Source organism: Protopterus annectens, chromosome 8.part1, assembly GCF_019279795.1.
Source record: "Protopterus annectens isolate FY-2018-M chromosome 8.part1, PAN1.0, whole genome shotgun sequence".
NCBI classification, from domain to species: Eukaryota; Metazoa; Chordata; order Ceratodontiformes; family Protopteridae; genus Protopterus; species Protopterus annectens.
In genome coordinates this window covers 281,939,377-281,958,719 of record NC_056742.1, presented here as the reverse complement: position 1 = coordinate 281,958,719, position 19,343 = coordinate 281,939,377, and the positions used below count along the sequence as shown (strand labels likewise).

Sequence of the window (19,343 nt, the reverse complement as noted above, 5' to 3'; positions counted from 1 at the left end):
TGTTCGATTCTCTGCTGGAGTGCCTTCTGTGTGGAGTCTGCATGTCCTCCCCGCGGTCAAGTGGCCTCCGAAAGACATGCATTAATGGGTGTGCCTTCGCTGAAGGTTGGGCTGGCAATTCGGCACCATAAAAATCGACTGCCAATCATTAGCGGACCAGAGTTCTGCTGTGGCGACCCTTAACCGGGAAAAGCCAAAAAGACAAACAACAAAGTCTCTCTTCCAAATCTTTTCTAACCAGATTCTTATGGTTAGAATGCAATATTTTATATGCCCTACTAATTATCCCTTTTTAAACAGCTGTTTCTGTTGTAGATTCAACTAAAAACTCAACCAGAGCAGGTATTTCACTTAAAATTCCCCTATCCTTTTCTCTGTGTCTATACTCTGAGATCAAGCCTTGTTTGGGAAGACAGCCTCTAGCCTACAATCCAAATGTCTTCTTGGCCTCATCCCATAATTTTAACTTTCCTGCTTGAGTTATTTGCTTCCAATCTCTGGGTCCCTTTACCGCGTTTCTCCAGTAAATTCCAGGCCCCTCTTGTCAATTTTCTATACCCCTACTTGCAGTCATCCTTATTGGCAACATCTCTTTCCATTCTCGTATTGGCTTAGTTCTTAGAATACTTTCTGCTACTTTATGAATATAATAATTCTGCATCATTTGTGTTATTCTCCTTAAGGATCTGTATCCAAAATCCCACTCTTTCTTCAACTTTTCCCATGCTTCATCATCATGCTTTACACTTTGAATTATAGCCTTCTGCTTGCGTTAAGTGTATGAGCCTTTACTGTGTAGTTCTAGAATCTCCCTTCAAATCAGATACATTAAGTCCTTTGTTTTCTTTGCCAGTGGCTGTACATATAAAGCAAATAACAAAGGGAAACAAGGACATCCCTACCTGGTTCCTGTATTCAGGCACAGCTTATCTGAGAGGAACCCCCCACTTTAATTCTTACCTCTGATCCTTCATATATCTTTCTAATTAGCCTTATTATTTTATCAGGGAATGCAAATGTTTCCATTGCCCTACTCATAAAATCCCAGCTTACTCTGTTGAATGTTTTCTCTGCATCAAGACCCATCAACAATAAAGATAGTTTCTTACATTCTTCCTCCCTCTGGATCATCATTGTTCTGTTAATATTATCAGATGTTTGCCTCCCCTCCACAAAACTACACCAATCCAGATCCATCAATCTTTCAACACCTTTGTCATTCTTTTCACTAGTATAAGCATAAACGATGTATAATCCTGGTTTAAAATTGAAATGGATCTATAAGAAGCTTGGTCTGAAGTGCCTTTGCCGTCTTTAGGTAATACAACCACCACAGCTTTCTTCCATGTTGTTGGTGATTGCCCACCTTTTAAAATACTGTTAAACAAAATGTTCATCACTATCTTCCCTCCTAATTTCCTGACTTCCACAGGAATACCATCTGTTCCTGGAGACCTTCCTGAAGATCGATTTTTACATCACTGTTTTTATTTCATCACCGCCTATCCTATTAGTTGTTGAGCTTCAGCTACGTCTAACCTTGGCATAATTAAGTCTTCCATAAATACTTCCATTTGTACTCCTCCTTGATTTCCACATTTCTCTGCTTTAATTAAATTTTCATAAAATTTCTGGAATATCTCTAAAACCTCTACCAGATATTTGTGTATTTTTCTTGTTATACGTTCCCTACGTTTGGTAACACCCCTTTCAACATTCTGTTTCCTAAGTTGTTGTGCTGAAGCTTTTGTGCTCTGGAGGTGTTCTCAAAAGACAGTTCTTTAACTGCAGTCTTTCTAAACTTATGCATATTATCCAGATACCCCTTTCTAGCTATTCCCTTATGTTCTCTTTAGCACTCTGCATTTGCACTACATCATGTTCTGTGAGATTCCCCCTATTCTGCAATAATTTAACCTTTGCCAGCCCCTCTAAGTAATTTCTGTTACTTCATAACCATATCTCTTTCTCCTTTATTTTAACCCTATTTTTAATCTACTTTTTCATTTTATCCCAGCCACTTGCTATAACTTCTGAAGATATTTCTATTTCCCCTAATAACTGTCGAATAATTTCCACTACCCATTCCTTAAGCTCCTCTCTTTCAACAGGTAGCTAGGAAAGTGCCATTGTCTTATTTTACTCCATTACCCTGCATTTCTTTGTTTTTATTGGTGCATGATCAGAAATTGTTATTGGATGTGTGAAGAACATTTCAATTAAATGCATGTGTTCCTGTGCAATATAATTTCTATGTAGTCTAGCTCAGTTAGTTTACCTTGGGGAATAGTATGTAAATTCGGAGTGCCTACTAGTGAATTCATATCTTCCATACCAAATCTTTTCATAAATTTCTTCAGAAATCTAGCCTCTTTTGTTGTATTGTTCCTTCTATGCCCCCCCCCCCAGATGGGTCTACTTCATTTAAACGAAAGACCACTTCACTGACACCCATTTAACTGAAACCATATCACTGACCATGCAAATCGCCGAAAATCCACTTCACCGACCACCTATTGGTCAAATATTAAATAACCAAAACTCATATCAACGACAATGCAAATGACACCATGCTGTGCCCTTACAACTGCTCACAAGTCCATACTGTGCATCCCCTTCCGTTGTACTTCCTGTACGGTTCTCTCTGACAAATTAAAGTGTAACATAATCACATCTCTTCCCAGCATATAATTACTTGCAAACCTCTCCAAGTATAAGTCAAACTGAAGTGGAACTCTGCTGTAGTTTAACTTGGAATATACCCATAATCCATACAAAGCACTAACGAGCATGCTAAACTTGGATACCACATGACCGACTCTCAAATGAGCAATAACACCAAACAAACTCTTCCCGTACAATTACAGTTTCTCAGAAGTGATTTTTTTTTAGGAACTGTTGCCGTTCTAGGTCCATCATCCTTCGCGCCAGAAAATAAATCACTGATAACAGCAAACCATGTGTTCAAAACTCCTTCTGCAGCAGCACATGCCATTCTGTTACTGTTACTGTTCTTTTCACAAACTTATCAGTAAAACAAAATCAGACATTTGTATACCATACCATGAGCTTCAAACATACATAATTGATACCCTTGTAAGTTATGACCATTGAAGTGACAAGACAGATTAGACCTACCTTTAAATCTTCAACAGTTTGGCAATAGCTTTAACAAATTCTAGACGGCCATTTGAATCTTTATTGTCTAGTGCAATTTGACATTAGGTTCATAGGTTCATAGGTTTATACTAGGCTATCTACCCTAAGGCATTTATAAGCCTAGCCCAAATTTTTGTGGCTTACGCCACCCCTTATATGAAAAAATACTGTGCCCATTAGTTTGTTGTGCCTCTGTCCAGCAGTGACACAGAGATGATTCCCGGGGTAAACCTACGTCTTTGCAGTAACTTATGTTTCTTTGGAGAAGAGGGGGCACCAGTTGCCATAAGAGTACAGAATTCATCCACCCTATTCTGTTCCCTTCGTAGAGCATGAATCAAAATGTACAAATCAGTACCTCTGCTACCTAGGATAAACTTAAGGTGTCTATGCCACGCTTCCACGCTGTTCTGAGTTCTTGGGAGGAACAGTTCATTCAACTCCACAATATTCCAGAATGACACTGGAAATAAAGGTGGAAACCATACAGATAAAGCAGTTCTGGTATTAAATTTCCTTAATTTTCCATGGATATACCAGTCAGAAAAATAGTGGAGTAATTCTCTTCCTTCTGTTGGGAAACTACCCTTAAGCATTTGGAATGTTTCGGGCACAAGTTCTTCTTCAAGAAATGCTAATGCAACTAAACATACATTCAATTGGAAACCGATATTACTATTGTATAAAGCACAAAGTCCAAGTTGCTGCACCTTTTGCCACAAGTTTTGGCCAAAATGAAATAAACAACTTTTAGCAATAGCACCACATGACATGGAGTCGGACACTTTTCATTGCAGCAGTTTCATAGTCAGACAACACATCTAACTGTAGCTTGAAACCCATGTTCAGATAATAAATGGAAGGTACCATGCCACATGTAACTAAGATTTCAAAGACTTTTTAGACATTAAGCAAAATATCAGTGGTATAGCTTTACTATGACTTCCAAACTTAACTAATCCATGAACAGAATAAAGTTGTCAACAGTATACACCTTTACAAAAGAAAGTGCCGTCCATAATCCATATACTTGCCTGGATTAAATCATACAGATTGTTAGGAGTAGTAAACACAACTACTGTTGTTCCTGTAGTGCTATCACTCAAAGTTCTGCTGACAAATGTGCCACTTTTGAAAGGATATTGACTGAAATCTATATTATCTAATATTACATTTGCATATTTTTCTTTATGAAATACTTTCCGTTTCACACGACCTACTTGTAACAGAGCTTTTCTAGGGGGTAAGGCATGCATAGTATCTAATAAGATAGACGCAAAAGTGTCATCCACCAGTAGGCATGGTGTGTCTCTGCTTAATCTAGCTCTATATCTGAGGTCATTACAAACTGTGTATTTCTGAATTTCACCTGGGTCACCTGCATGACTGTGCGCAACAGATTTCTCTAAGCATTCCCCGTCAGTCACTATAATTGTCATAGCTCTACCTCTGCATTTGTCTGCTCTTTTTACTTACACCCCCAGTATTTACGACTCTTCCTTGTCCTTTCTAAATAATTGAAACCATCAGTAGCAAGCATCTCTTTATTTTGTTGTGATATTGACAGTGTTCTACACTGCTCCTAGAACTCCGGGAGCATTACTGACATTATCAACCATAACTTCTGATCTGTACTAGACAGTGTATAGTGAAATCCAGTCTTGTGAATATTTCCGGCAAACTAAAGTGATGGATGTTACTTCAGTACTTGTAGTTCTCTAAATGGAAATACAGTGATTTGAAAGTTGATCTAGTGGTTTTTCGGTGATTTGCATTGTCAGTGATTTAGTCTGCCTGAATTTCGTGTCGGTGAAGTGGTCTTTTGTTTAAATGAAGTAGACCCCCCCCCCCACCCGATACATCCTCACTATTGCAAATCAAAATCTAGTACCAACTGATACATAATATTCCCTGCTGAAAGCCAATTATTTCTATCATAATTTTCTTATGCTCCATAATAGCAGTTTCTGGTGGAATATAAACACGTGCCATTGTAATCGTCCTCCCTTGCCAATACTTACTACCACAAATCTACCATTTTTGTGTTTTTTTTCTTGTCTGTCACTGTTGGAGCCCCTCCAGCAATGAATGCAATTACTCCCATTTTCCTCTGCCCCTGATATTCTGCTGAGTGTCCATTCTGAAATCCTCTGTCAAATTCACATCTCATTTATTTCCAAATGCATCTCCTGCAGCATTGCTCTTTGAACCCTGGATTTCTTAATATACTTCAATGCTCTTCTCTTTTTGTGTCTTTTTAGCCGTTCACATTACAGGATAATATGGACAGCATAGCCATCATGATAAAAAGTTATTGTTCCCACCTATTATACATGACAGTTTTTTTTTTGAATGTGTATTTCCAGATTTTTGTGTTGCATGCATATACTAGTGTTTGCCAGGCTGATCTTTTGTATAGTTGCTTCTTCTCATCTCTATTTGAACCTATGTCACATTTTTCAAGAATTTTTGTTTTACTGAAAATCCTTAAAAATACAAAACACCCCCATTCTCTGTTAACTTCGAACAAACACACAAAACTATGTACATCTTCAAAACATGAAGTTTTAACTCTTCAGAAGGGAAAAGTTGCCTCAAATTGAAGGCTGAACATACAGACATTATCTAAACTAAAATTGGGAATGTATATGCTAAGTTGCATGCTGTAGTCTGTGCTCCCACTTTTTTGTCTATTCTTTTCTTATCTCTCTTGCCCTCCCATATATTAACTTTTATCCCTAAGCCAAAGTGTACTGAATATCTTTAAATAAATCTAAATTGTACACTGTTCTATTAACAGCATTAAAGTATTAAGGCTGCAGGGAAGGTTGTGACCTCTTATTCACTTCCGATAATTTCAAACTTAATTCTTTTTGCTGCACTCCTTGCCATTGTACCTTTAAATTTTGCATTTCCCTCAGCAGAGTACTCAGAATTCTCAAGATTAACTACTTGCACTTGCAGTTTGTCTCCATGGAAATGTACTTAGCAATTAGTCTTCCTAAATTTTGCTCATAAAAGAATGCACAACTGCACTCACCTGCAGATATCTTGACTCCACTGAACATTTCCTAATAGAAAACAAACTAATATCTTTGCAGTTATAAGAAGCTTAGCATTGTCATGTCTTTCATCATTTTATCTTATTTTTAAAGCATACTTGCTTACAAAAACAACTGTTCACAGCTTAAGTCAAAGGAAGTAATCTAGGCATTCACGCTTTTAAAAGAAAAAAATATATATCCTAATTCTGCATATAATATAATATATAATATAATCACTGTACTTTCACACCCACCCCTCGCCAGCACCCCAAGATCATAACATATGAACATTAGATTTGCTTTTGTCCAGCCTTTTTTTCTCGTTTTACTGTAAAACCTATATTTCTTACAACTAAATGTTTACTTTAATATCTTTAATATATACAACAGTCAATGAAAAGACTTCCCTTACATTTAAAATACCCCACACACTACATAAAACGGTTTACTGTATATAATGTGCAGTTTGTCATGAAAGGTTTTATACAAATATTAATAAGAACAAAAATTGTTTTACTTGGTTAGTTCCCCTTTTTAGTGTTCTTCTAAACATTAATGTTATAAAGTGGGGTATGTGTATTATAGTCCACCCACAAGTTTAACAAAGTCAACAAAAGTCCAGTGTTTTTCAGCCACTTTTTCTTGCAAAACCGTATTTCACAAATGTGATAAGATGCCTTATAGTCTTCCATTTATTCACTCATTTCATAGTTGTTTGTGATCTTCCTATTCATATAAGTCTCTCAACAACAGATTCTGGTTCAAGTGCAAGGTATTTCTGATTCTTCTAATGAACTCCTGGGCTTTTTTGTTTCTGCCTCTCAAGCATTTTCATTTGGAACACTGGAAATGTTTCACTGGCAAAGTCTCTCTATGAAACTCAATGTCAGAAGAATGAGAAACAGAGTCCCCTTTTGCTTGTTGACTCACTTTTTCTTGGATAAACTTTTTTTATTTCCTCCTTAGCGTTCTCTGCATCATAAACATGTTGCTCCTGCAGGACAAATACTTTGAAGAGAGCTCAATACAGCAGCTTGACTCTCTCACCTGCCTCTCAGCATTTCCTGATTACTGGGAAAATGTTGCTTCTCTTCTCCCTGGTGTGCAATCATTTTCTACAAACACTCTGCTGTCTCCAATTTTAATACTTTGCCATTCTGCCAGAATTATATCTGGATCAATTCTTTCTCCTGGTATGATTTCACTAATATTGGTCTTGGCTGCTTTCTTGTGGCCATGTTTGGAGCATACACTCAATTTGCCCTTTCAGTTGACAAATTCTGCTATGGAACACCAGTCCAGTATTTGTGCTTTCAAAACATTAAAACAGTCTGTTCTTTCCAGTTTATCTGGTACAGCAGAAAATCTCAGGTTTTCTCTGTATGCTCTGTCCTCTAACTTTACTATTTTTGAAACAGTTCTTCAGCCACCATTTTCATGTCAGCCTCTGTTTTTTGCAGTTTTATTAGTCTGTATGAATGGGTAGGTAAAGCTTCAACTATTTTTTCAGCCTTTTGTTGTTTGAATTGATATATTCTTTCAATGTTTCATTTATTTTAATCTCCTCTGAGTACATTTGATTTATTTTTTTCCTCTTTAAGTTACTGGAAGCCATCTCTTGAACCATAGCTGAAGCTTGAACTGCTTTTTGATGAACCGCTGCAGAATCCTTCCCAACCAGTGTTTTCTTGTTGCCTTTTCTGGTAGATTTTCTTTCAGGTTTTCCAAATTTCTTCTTTGCTGGCATCCAGGCAGTGTACTTACTTTAGCCAGTAACTGAAATTTACCAAAAAAAAAATTCAGTGGCATTCCTATTTTTCAGTTGCTGTTTTCACACTGGGAGAGATGAAGTTATGCTGCTGTTCAGTGTTCAGCCATTTTGGATGTCCTTCAAAGTAAGTTGTTGACTGTTTTCTAGTTATGCTTCCTGAGATATTAATGCATAAATATTGTCACTGTAAGTAAACCAAACTGATGAAACCATTTAAAGGAATGCATAGTATTTGTTTATATTCACGTGTCAAAATGTACTGTCATTTTTATGTAATACTGTGACTTGTGTGTAATTTCAGTGGAAACAACTCCTCTGTTTTGCATTATGGGCATGCTGGTGCACCAAATGAGAAGACTGTTGAAGATGGAGATATGTGGTGAGTACTGCCTTGTGTTTAAACTCTACATTTTTACTTCTGTTCTAGTGGAAATGAAACCATTTATGAAGCCTAACCATTGTAGTATGACAAGAAAATAAGTATTTCATAAGGCAGGACATTACCAGCTTTGAAAGAAATATTTTCATGTTGGGTTATAAACAAAAAAAAAATAACCATAACAGCCCACTGAAAAATACAAAGTATATAAAGAAGATGTATAGTGTAGTACTGTTCAATGATTATTACTGTGATGGCTGAGGACCTCATATACGGTCGTAATGAACCTTTTTCCATATTAAATATACCAAGAAGTATATCCTTGAAGTGTATGTGCTGTGCTTCAGAGAGTTTGCTGAAGAGGAATTCCTAATCGATTGTGGTAACTTGCTCCAAACCAGAAATACCAGTGTGTGAACATTAATTTTAATACTTGAGTAAGACAGAACCATCACAATTAGTCTGTGATTGTTACTTGTGTTCACATTTTGACATGAAAGTTAATGGACAGGGTTTATTGTAATACTGTATCTCTGGAACACTTATAGGCCCAGATTAGGTTTCTTCCTGTATAATCTGTAATAGATTGAATATAATTCCAGTGTTTGCAGTCTATTGTTGTAGTTATATTCTTTTATGTTAATAATTTGTTTTGAGCAACATTTCTGTACTTTATTCATCCTAGTTATATCCTTCCTGCTCTTTGTCTAGCAGTAACACTTTTTAGTATGGTATGAATAGTACAGAAACATTTCCTAATCAATATGCCAACATTATTATAGGCTGATATGTCATAATTTACTAACGCTTGAGTTCTTTAAACACCTCACAAGATTCCAAGATATTATTTATAGCGTAGGTTAAATAATTATTTGAATGACCTATTTGCATGGTTTTACATTTCTGTTCATTAAAGTGTATATGATGTACTAACCAAATACTTGAAACTTTTATGGTATGATTGAAAATCTTTCCAATCCCTTATAGAGAAGATACCATCCTTGATGTATTTTATTTAAAGATGACACAGTGAACATAAATGCATTACTTTAATTATTTATTTTATTGACATTTGTTAACTGGGTTAGTCTAACTTAGCCAGAGGCCCATTGTCAGTGGAGACCCGAGGAGAAAAGCTCCAGAAGTATTACATACTTTTACAATAAAAATCAAATTCAAAATAAAAATAAGAGTAAAATATTAAAATCACCATGAAACATAATAAGAAAATCAGCAGAGAATATCTGGACATAGAGTAGGTTAAATAACAATTGACAGGTCTAGAGAATATCACACATTAAGTGCATGCAGTTTAGATAAACCATTCAATCAAAAAAAAAATTTTAAAGATATATATGAATATATATGCTATGGAAGTGAGGGGAGAGGGAGGTATATGAGGCAAGTACAAGGAAGTAAAGAGTAGAATAGGGAAAAGGAGTTAAAACTGAGAAGAGGTTAGTTCAAGTGGGGGTTAGACAATGGCAGGACCATGTACTCTGAAGAAAAATGTTAAGTTCTTTTTTGAACAGGTGATCTGATGTTGTAAATCTTTATTCATTCCTTACTGATAGGACTTCGGTTCCGTCCCTCGGAACTGACATGGCCGTTTCCAAGCTCGCGCCAGCCAAAAACTCTCAGCTAAGACCTACCCATAATGCCCCTCTCATAGTCTCTCCAGATCTCATTTGCCACGTTCCTCATCAGACATGCCTAGCCTATCTCTCTCAAAGGCTAAGTGGAAATTTTGTGTGTTTTGTGTAGTTTTCTCTCAAAACATTGTCCTTTTTAGTCAGTTTTGTCTTTTTCTTCCCTCGCTTGTAACCTACTTCTAATTCCTATCCTTTGGTAGTTAACAGTTTACCATCGTTGGTACTGTCCCTCTCTCCTGCCTTTGGTAGACCCTCCTTTTACCACTTGTGGTATTTATAAATACCATCGTTGGTATTCTCTCCTTTCCCTCTTTATCTTCTCAAAAAAAAAAAAAAAAAAAAAAAAAAAACTCCCTTTTCTTTCCCTTGTTGTTTCCTTCTGGATAGCTCTTTGTTGTCAGTACTATGTCAGACAAAGTTAAGTTGGGGTTTAAACAGTGTGATAAGTGTGGGCAAAAGATGCCCAACTCGGGCAGTCACGCTTGTTGCATTTACTGTTTGGGCGTGGCCCATATAAATGCTTCTTGTGACATCTGCTCCAGTTTTAGCAATCGCACTCTAGCAGAGTGCAAAAACAAGTTAATTTTGAAAGGATTAGTCTAAAAGCCTTTTTCAAAGGCTGTCTCTGGGTTGGAGGTCTCACCGCCTTCTAAAACCAAGAAACACAAGGAAAATCGGAGACACTCTGTGCCTACATCCCTAACAGTTACAGAACCAAATTGGCACAGACCTTCTCCGGCACCCTTGGCGCAGACCTATTTGGCACCAGGCCCTGTGTCTTCCCCCTCGGTGCCGTCTCTGATTCCTATTTCAGTTCCAGCTTCGGCACCATTGGCTTTGGTGCCATTTTTGGTTCTGGCACCGGCTTTGACAATCATATCCGCTTGGTCCCCATCCCCATCCATGGTGCCGGTAGCTTATTCGGTTCCACAGACTATGACCTCAGTTCCTAAGGTTGAACTTCTCCCAAGAACCAGATACACGCCAACTTACGACCCTTTTTCAGGGCAGCAGTTTAGCCCCTTTCTTGAAAGACCTGACTCTCCTTCAGCAGCCTCCTATAGATCCACCAGGAGCCTTTCTGAACAAGATGTAGTGTGGGTTGTGGACCAGCTTCTGGCTGCTAGAGGATTTGCCTACTCCAGCTAGACTTTCCGTCCCCTTTGGCTTGGAACCCTTCACAGAATACTCACCTGTTTGTCCTCCTCTGGCCTCTTCCCAGGCATCGAAGATCTTGGTACCAATGACCATCACGGTGCATACTGTCTCTGCTTCAACTGCGGAGTTTCCCCTGTTGGCACCTGCTGCATTGGCTCCGTTGGAGCCTGTACACTCTTGGAGCAGTGTTTGGACTGTTGACACCTTGGTACCTAGCCCGGAGCTTATGTTTTCGCTGTCACCATCTATATCCACAGCTCAGACAGCTTCCAGTTCTCTCTGAGCTCCTCACCTGGAGGTGGGCTCCTCAGGGTGGGGTGTGACCCCAGTTCCGAGGTAGTCCTTCTCGGTTCCGAGGTAGTCCTTCTAGGTTCCAGGCTCCCATCCCTCCTCGGGTGGGCCTGCTTTCCAGGTGATGGAGAGGGTCCTTGCCTCCACAGGCCTGCAGTCAGCACCACTGGCATTGACACTAGCCCCTCCCCCAGCATGCAGCTGTCCCAACCCCCTACTTTGGGATCCCGGGCAGGGGAGCTGCAAGACTTCCCTTTGAAGGGGAACCCCTTCTCTGGAGTCCTCCTCAGAAGATCCCATTGGGGAGTCACTCTGGAAGAAATAGTGCAAGAGGAAGCACATTGATTTCCCTGAGGAATCTATCACTGAGGACACTGATTGCAATGAGGGAGAAGGGTCCCCACGGTCTCCCTCAGACGACATCTCATTTGGAGACATTCTCGAAATCCTCAAGCAGCAGGGAGACTAAGAAGTCCTCTAACCCTTCTTCTGAGGAATCTGTGTTCTTGTAGGCCTTCCGTGCCCGGTCATCTACTTCCTGAGTGACCCCACCTCTGAATGAGCTTAAAAAGCTGATCGTGCATCATGCCTGGAAGGCCCCGGACAATGTAAACCATGTATCCAGAGGCCTGACAAAATTCTATCCACCCCCGAAGACCAGCCCCAACTGGTCCAAGCAGTTGACAGTTGATTCCATGGTTGTAGCTGGAGCCACCAAGAGGGGACTGGCAGAAGATAGTTCCACTGTCCATCCTCCAAACAGGGAGTCTTGGGAAATGGACAGACTAGAGAAGCGGACCTATGCTTCAGCAACCTTTGCCATTCGGTTTCTGAACTATCTGGCACACTTCACTCTCCTTCAAAGAAACCTAATTTCAGAAATGTCCTCCTCTTTGGCAGGGGTACTCCCTGAGGAGGTGCATGACACTGTCGCCTCACAGCTAGCTACCCTTTAATCTACCTAAAACTCCTCAATGCGTTTGATATCTCACACCACCGAGTGGGCATCTTGAGATGCCCGCATCAGGCATTGTCATGACACGTCATGCTTGGATGTGTTTCTGTGATTTCACAGACCCCTTTAAATCTTCCTTCGTCAGCACGCCTGTCGACGGATTTGCACTTTTTGGTCCTAATGTATGAGACACACTAGCACGAAGTGATTGTCTGCTGTGGGCGTATGTTTTTCCACCCCCCCAAAGGTCCTACTCCAGGAACCAGAGGGGAAGGAAGTTGTGGTTCAAGAAATCCCAAGGATCTTTTCGTGACAGTCATGAGCAATCCTCCCGGGGCAGAGGGGGCAACTCACTGGAAGATGCCTCTTTCAGGGTAGAGGGAGTCCGTGTAACCAGGGCGCTAGAGATTCCTTCTCCAGCCGACCCTTTCAGCGCTCCTGAGCAGTGGCCCAATTGCTTTCCTCTGGAAGCAGTCGGGGTCATTTTTCTCTGCACCTACCAGCCTGGCAACTTTCTCCTACCGATGTTTGGGTGCAGAAAATAATATCCAGAGGCTACCAGATACCATTCGATTTAACTCCCAGTCCCGTCAAGCGAATCCCCGATGTGCCACCCAATCAGAGGGAGGTAGCAGCCTTAGAAATAGAAAAGCTGCTAAGAAAAAGAGTTATCCAAGCAGTCCCACCAGACCAGAGAGGACCCAGGTTTTACTTTAGGTTCTTTTTAGAGCCAAAAAATACAGGTGACTGGAGACCAATCCTAGATCTCAGCCTATTGAACAAAATTTATCAAACCTCAAAAATTCCAGATGGTCACGGTACGGTCCATTCTCCCCTTTCTAGGGAAGGACAACTGGATGCGCTCTATAGATCTTCAGGATGTGTATTACCACATAAAGATGGATCAGTGCTGGGAGCCGATCATTATCAGTTCACGGCACTGCCATTCGGTCTCTCGACAACCCCCCCCCCCCGAGTGTTCACCAAATGTATGGCAGTTGTAGTAGCTCATCTCCGACTACAAGGATTCCAGGTGTTTCTGTATCTAGACGATTGGCTCCTTACCACCTCAACCAGGAATCTTCTAACCCGCAGCCTGTCTTACACTCAAGGCCTCTCTCTCCGCTTGGGGATTATGGTCAACAAGGACAAATCTCAAATGATCCCAACAAAAACACTGGAATTCATTGGAGTTGTCTTTGACACAACATCCTGTCAAGCTTCCCTCCCTCCTCACAGGCTTTCAAAAATAAAACACCAGATCCAAGCCCTTCTTCCACAGACTTTTGTACCAGCACACCTTGTACTGCAACTTTTAGGCTCCATGGCAGCCACCATTACCCTAGTACCACTGGCGTGGTTGCACATGAGAATATTACAATGGCTTCTTTCTTCACAATGGTCTATCTTAACCCACCCACTCGACCACATGATACGCCTTACAAACCTTTGCAAGAAAGAAATACAAATATGATGGATGAGGTCAGAATCGAATCCTTGATGTCGACCGTTCTGTCTCCCCCAGTCCAGGACCATGGTGACCACAGACGCTTACCTGTTAGGGTGTGGGGGGGGGCATTTCCAGGGAAAGACAGCCCAAGGCACCTGGTCCCCCATGGAAGCCAATTTGCACATATATGTCCTGGAACTGAGGGCATTTCTGTTAGCGTTGTAAGCATTCCATACATCCCTCCATTCTGAGACCATTGCAATTTAATCGACAACATGTCAGTCGTCTGGTATATCCACAAACAAGGAGGAACCAGGTCTTACCCCCTGTGTCTGGGAGCCATGAGGATTTGGCACTGGGCGATAGCTTCCAACTGCTTTCTTATAACAATGCACATTCCTGGGAGTTCCAACCTTATTGCGGACAACCTGAATAGGAACATCCTGGATGCCTCACAAGTAGTTCCTCAATCCTGTAATAGTGGATCAGATCTTCCACCGCTGGGGCAGGCCTTGCTGCGATCTGTTTACTTCCCCTTTAAACAACAAATGTAGAAGCTACTTTGCCCTGATCCCCCCCTCAGGGGGAATCACCGAGGGATGCTCTAACGCACAATTGGCCCCCGGGTCTACTGTATGCCTTTTCCCCTCATCCCAAAATTCCTCCAGAAAGCTCAAAGGTTGGGAAGCAAGGTGATTGTCATTGCCCCTTATTGGCCCTGTCAAGTCTTATTTCCTTTCTTATGGCCTCATCTGATTCACAGCCCATGGATCCTGGATCAATCTCAAGGTCTGCTGTCTCATCCTCAGGATTTGATTCACCCCAATCTCTACAGCCTCAAGCTCACAGCTTGGTTCCTCCACTTCCAGTGATTGTCAGGCTGCCTGATATCTCATCTCCAGTTTGTGAGATTCTTCTGGCTTCACACAAACCTTCCACCAGAAAAATTTATTCTAGTAAATGGACTAGGTTCTCTACTTGGGCCAAAGATCAGAACATAGACCCCTTCTCTATGCCCATTCAAAAGATCCTACAATACCCGACTGCTCTTCTAGATGCAGGAGCCTCATCATCGACAATCACTGTACATTTAGCCGCGATCACAAATTTTCATAATGGATTTGATAATTCTTCTGTTATGTCACACCGTCAGTGCAAAACCTTTTTGAAAGGAATATTACATGTTAAACCTCCTGTCAAGCCCCCCATAAAACCCTGGGACTTGACTTTGGTACTTCAGTCATTAACAAGCCCTCCTTTCGTGCCTTCTGATTCATGTGATATAAATTTTTTATCATGGAAGACTCTCCTTCTAGCAGCGCTTACCTCAGCATGAAGAGCATCTGAGTTCCAGGCCTTGAGTGTCAAGTGACCTTACTTGAACTTCCTCAGGGATAGAGTGTCCCTTCATACTGACCCTTCTTTCTTGCCCAAGGTCATTTCTGGATTTTCCATTAACCAATCTATTGACCTGCCGGTTTTCTTTCCTCAGCATTCAAACAGAGGGGAGTATCTGTTGAATACCCTTGATGTTCATAGGCAGCTTCATTGTTATTTGGACAGGACTAAATCTTTCAGGAAAGCAGATCAATTGTTTGTGACCTTTGCAGGACCCAGATTGGGTAAACCTGTCTCCAAAGTGACTCCATCCCCCTGGCTTAGAAATGTCATTACCTTTATCTACCATCAGAATAACCTATCCTTAGCTTCCAGAATAAAGGCTCATTCTACTAGATCGATGGCTACTTCTGTGGCTTTTCATTCCAGAGCCTCTGTGGAGGATATCTGCGCAGCAGCCACTTGGGCAAGACCTCATACCTTTATCACTCATTACAAATTGGGTTTGGCCTCCAGGGGACGAGCATCTTTTGGTTCTATGGTTCTCAGGAATATCCTTCCTTAGGGCCACCCAGGACTCAAGTAGCTGGGGACTCTGTCCTATCAGTAAGGAATGAATAAAGATTTACAACATCAGATAAAGAAGTTGTCTTACCATAACGTTCCATCTGTGCTATAGATCTTTATTCATTCATTACCTCCCGACTTCCTTCCCCCTGCCTGGACTCCTGGTGGACTTTAGGAGCTCCTGGTTAAGGTGTTTGCTCAGACAGAGCCTCATACTGTTCCTCTTACTATCTCTATAATATAGGGGCGGGCAAACTGGATCTGAAGAGACTGAGAGGTGCATTATGGGTAGGTCTTGGCTGAGAATTTTTGGCTGGCGCGAGCTTGGAAACGTCCGTGTCTGTTCCGAGGGACAGAATCGAAGTCCTGTCAGTAATGAATGAATAAAGATCTACAACACAGATGGAATATTATGGTAAGACATAACTTCTTTTTTTGTGATGAATGCTTCTTATGTTTTGAGGGAGTGAGTTCCAAGCATGTGCAAAAGAGTATTTGTAGAGGGACTTTCCTATATGTTTATTGGGTTTATACTGTATATGTCAGGGAGGTGTTTGCTGGAAGTATGAAGGTGACAATGGGGGTTGCAGTACAAGACTTGGTTGGAGACGGAAGAGGGGGTCATTCAGGATAGTGTGTGTAATGTCAAGTTGGGATAGAAGTAGTTGTTTAGAGAATTCTGGCCATTGGAGTGATTTAAGGGCAAGACCGTGGTAGGGATTCATAGGGGAGATTAGAGGCAAACCTGGCTATTTTGTGGTAAGTTTGCTCTAGTTTAGTGATAGGTGAAGTTTGAACATTAGTAAGCACAGGGGCAGCATAGAGAAGACAGGGTAGAGTAATTGACATTAAACAGAAATGGACCCAGTATTAAACCCTCTGCACTTTCTGCCTAATTGTGTAACCACTAGAGTGGACCTTCTTATTTTTAATGCAAAATTCCTGTCCTTTAACCAGGTTGAAATCCATCTCTCAGTAAAAGGGTTACTATCCCATTCCTTTAATGTTGAGATTATAACAGAATGAGTAACAAAGTCAAATGCCTTTCTAAGATCCAGAAAAAAAAATATTGACAGATGGTCCCAAACCCAAGGCATCTATGATGTTAAAGTAGAACCGGAGCAAGTCGGTAGTACAGGACCTACCATGTGTAAAGCCATACTGATAAAGTTGTTAATATTCATATATTGTAGCACAGTTTTTGGTAAACATTTTACACTGTCTGGGATCTATCCAGGAATTTGTATATAGGATCACAAGAAGTTACTAGGCTAATGGCCCTAGGGCCCTTACAAGCCTAGCCAAGTTCAACCCTTATTTCCACACTCCTCACCTATTGTCCCTATCCAAGAGGGACACAGGTGGAACCCCCAAGCTAATTTACAGTTATCCATACAATCGTTCAGACTGTGTTTGAAGAGGGCCAATGAGGTGCCCTGTTTGACATTAAGTTGGGAGTCTTTTCCAAAGGTGTGGTAACCTCTAGGAGACAAATCTGCCTGTCCAGCAGGTTCTATTAATGTCACATACCAGGTTGAGGTCTTTTGAGCAAGTAACCCATGTAGCATTTGACTTATGGATATGCAGCATTTCCAGTAAAGCAGGGTCAGAGATTGTCTTATATGCAAGGCAGAGATTGTCTCTGAATAGTCTGTATGGAACAGAATAAAGTGACAGTGAGTTCAGATGATCCACATAGGACAGATGCTGAAGACCATGAATTTTCCTTGTGAGGAACCTTTGTGGTCTCAACAGTTGCTGCAAGGTTTTTGGAAAGGTACATACCAAAAGGGGCGTTGTATTGTTTTCCTGATGAGGGATGAATGCAGGGAGGTTATAACGTCTTTTTTTCTGGAGGCAATGCCCGTACTTATGAGATGAGCAATGTAGAACATCCTTTTTACCATTGTGGAGACATGCTGGTCCAAGCAAAGGTTGCTGTGAACCTGTGTGCCCAGATCTCTCACCACTGAGTGCGTACTTAAAGTATTGCTATTGATGTGGTAGGCAGCAGGAACATCGCTCTCACCAAAAGGGATGATAATACATGTTTTGCACTGAGTTTGGGTCAGGTCATAGCACACTGAAAAAGATTCATTGAAGCCTAATTGTGAAATGATTTTATCGAGTACTACCATGGGCAAGATAGGACTTCCCCCTGCAGGACTCATCTCAGCTCCTGGAAGATTGATACACTGAGCTGAGATCAATGAATCAGTTGCAATGTATTACAGCTCAATGAACTGTAATTTAGCAAAAAAAAAAAAAAAAAAAAAAGAATCCCATACATGTAGACAGGCAGACACACACAAATATATATATGTATAAAGGCCACACCACTATAAACCACTGAGAAGCCCGGTGGACAGGGGCTATAGTACTTTGGTAATAATCTATTGCCTAAAAATAAATGTTCTTTACCTAACTATAAAGAGTCACATGGATGAGAGTGTAAGGGAATTATTCTTTTTATCCTCCATTCCCCCAGTGCATACGCTACTTAGAGACATGTATTGAATCATTTCTGTAGGGGGGGTTGACAGTTCGTGTTTCAAGCTAGCCAGCAGGAATCCAGGTATATTATTACCTGGCCCCATAGATGCATTGTTCTTTGCTTTTGATAGTGCATTGAGGACTTGTTCTTCATAGATTGGAGGAGGGTGTAAATGCAGATATGTGATGTGGGAATATTGGGAGGGGGATGGGAAATTTGTACAAAATTGAAAACATTCTTTGCATGCAGTTTGGATTTTTCTTTTGGGTACTAATCTAGATCCCCTGCTGCCTAATGTATCCTTGCCAGTGCAGGCCTTACAATACCATCTGGGATATATATGTGGTTTGGCACCCATGCTGCTACTTGACTAAGGAACTATGCATTGCTTTTATAAACTATTGCACATACTGTCATCTCCATGCCTGCTTGGACTCCTAGTGAACACCAAATGTCAATGTTCTGTTTGGAACCTAGTTGTAACCTTGCCCCCTCCCACGGTTAGATGAGTGGGTTGACATCAGAAGCTCACTCTAATCAAACCTGACAAGCTCCTTCTACACCTGTGCTATTAAGTAAATATACATACACTCAAGGTGTATATTTTTATATATAAATATATAATATATGTGTGTGTGTATGTGTATATATCTATATATATATATATATATATATATATATATATATATATATATATATATATATATATATATACATACATACATACACGGGTTTACTTCTGTTCAATGAAAAGACGTTTTTTTGAAAAACAGAAGTACAAACCCATTTCAGCGAAAGTGCACATTCGCAAACACCGGTTCACCAAAACCAGACATAAAAAAAAAAAAAACGCTGTATCACACTACAGTGGGGAAATTAGTATATTTCCTTATCCCCACCGTACCGTGCCTCAGTGTTGCAGTGTTTTTTTTTTTTTATGTCCTGTTCGGTGAACCGGTGTTCACGATAGTGCACTTTCGCTGAAATGGGTTCATACTTCCATTTTTCGAAAAAATGTGTTTTCATTGAACAGAAGTAGACCCGTGTGTGTGTGTGTGTATATAGCTAACACCTATGCGAATTTA

General features: G+C 40.5%; 1 protein-coding gene across 1 annotated transcript in view; it reads left to right on the top strand.

Annotated features, from left to right (window-relative positions):
- Positions 1 to 19,343, top strand: part of PEPD (peptidase D) — a 699,082-nt gene that overhangs the window by 479,501 nt on the left and 200,238 nt on the right. The window contains exon 11 of the mRNA XM_044081883.1: positions 8,276 to 8,353. Coding sequence (XP_043937818.1) covers positions 8,276 to 8,353 — 78 coding nt within the window. The remainder of the gene's footprint in view (positions 1 to 8,275; positions 8,354 to 19,343) is intronic.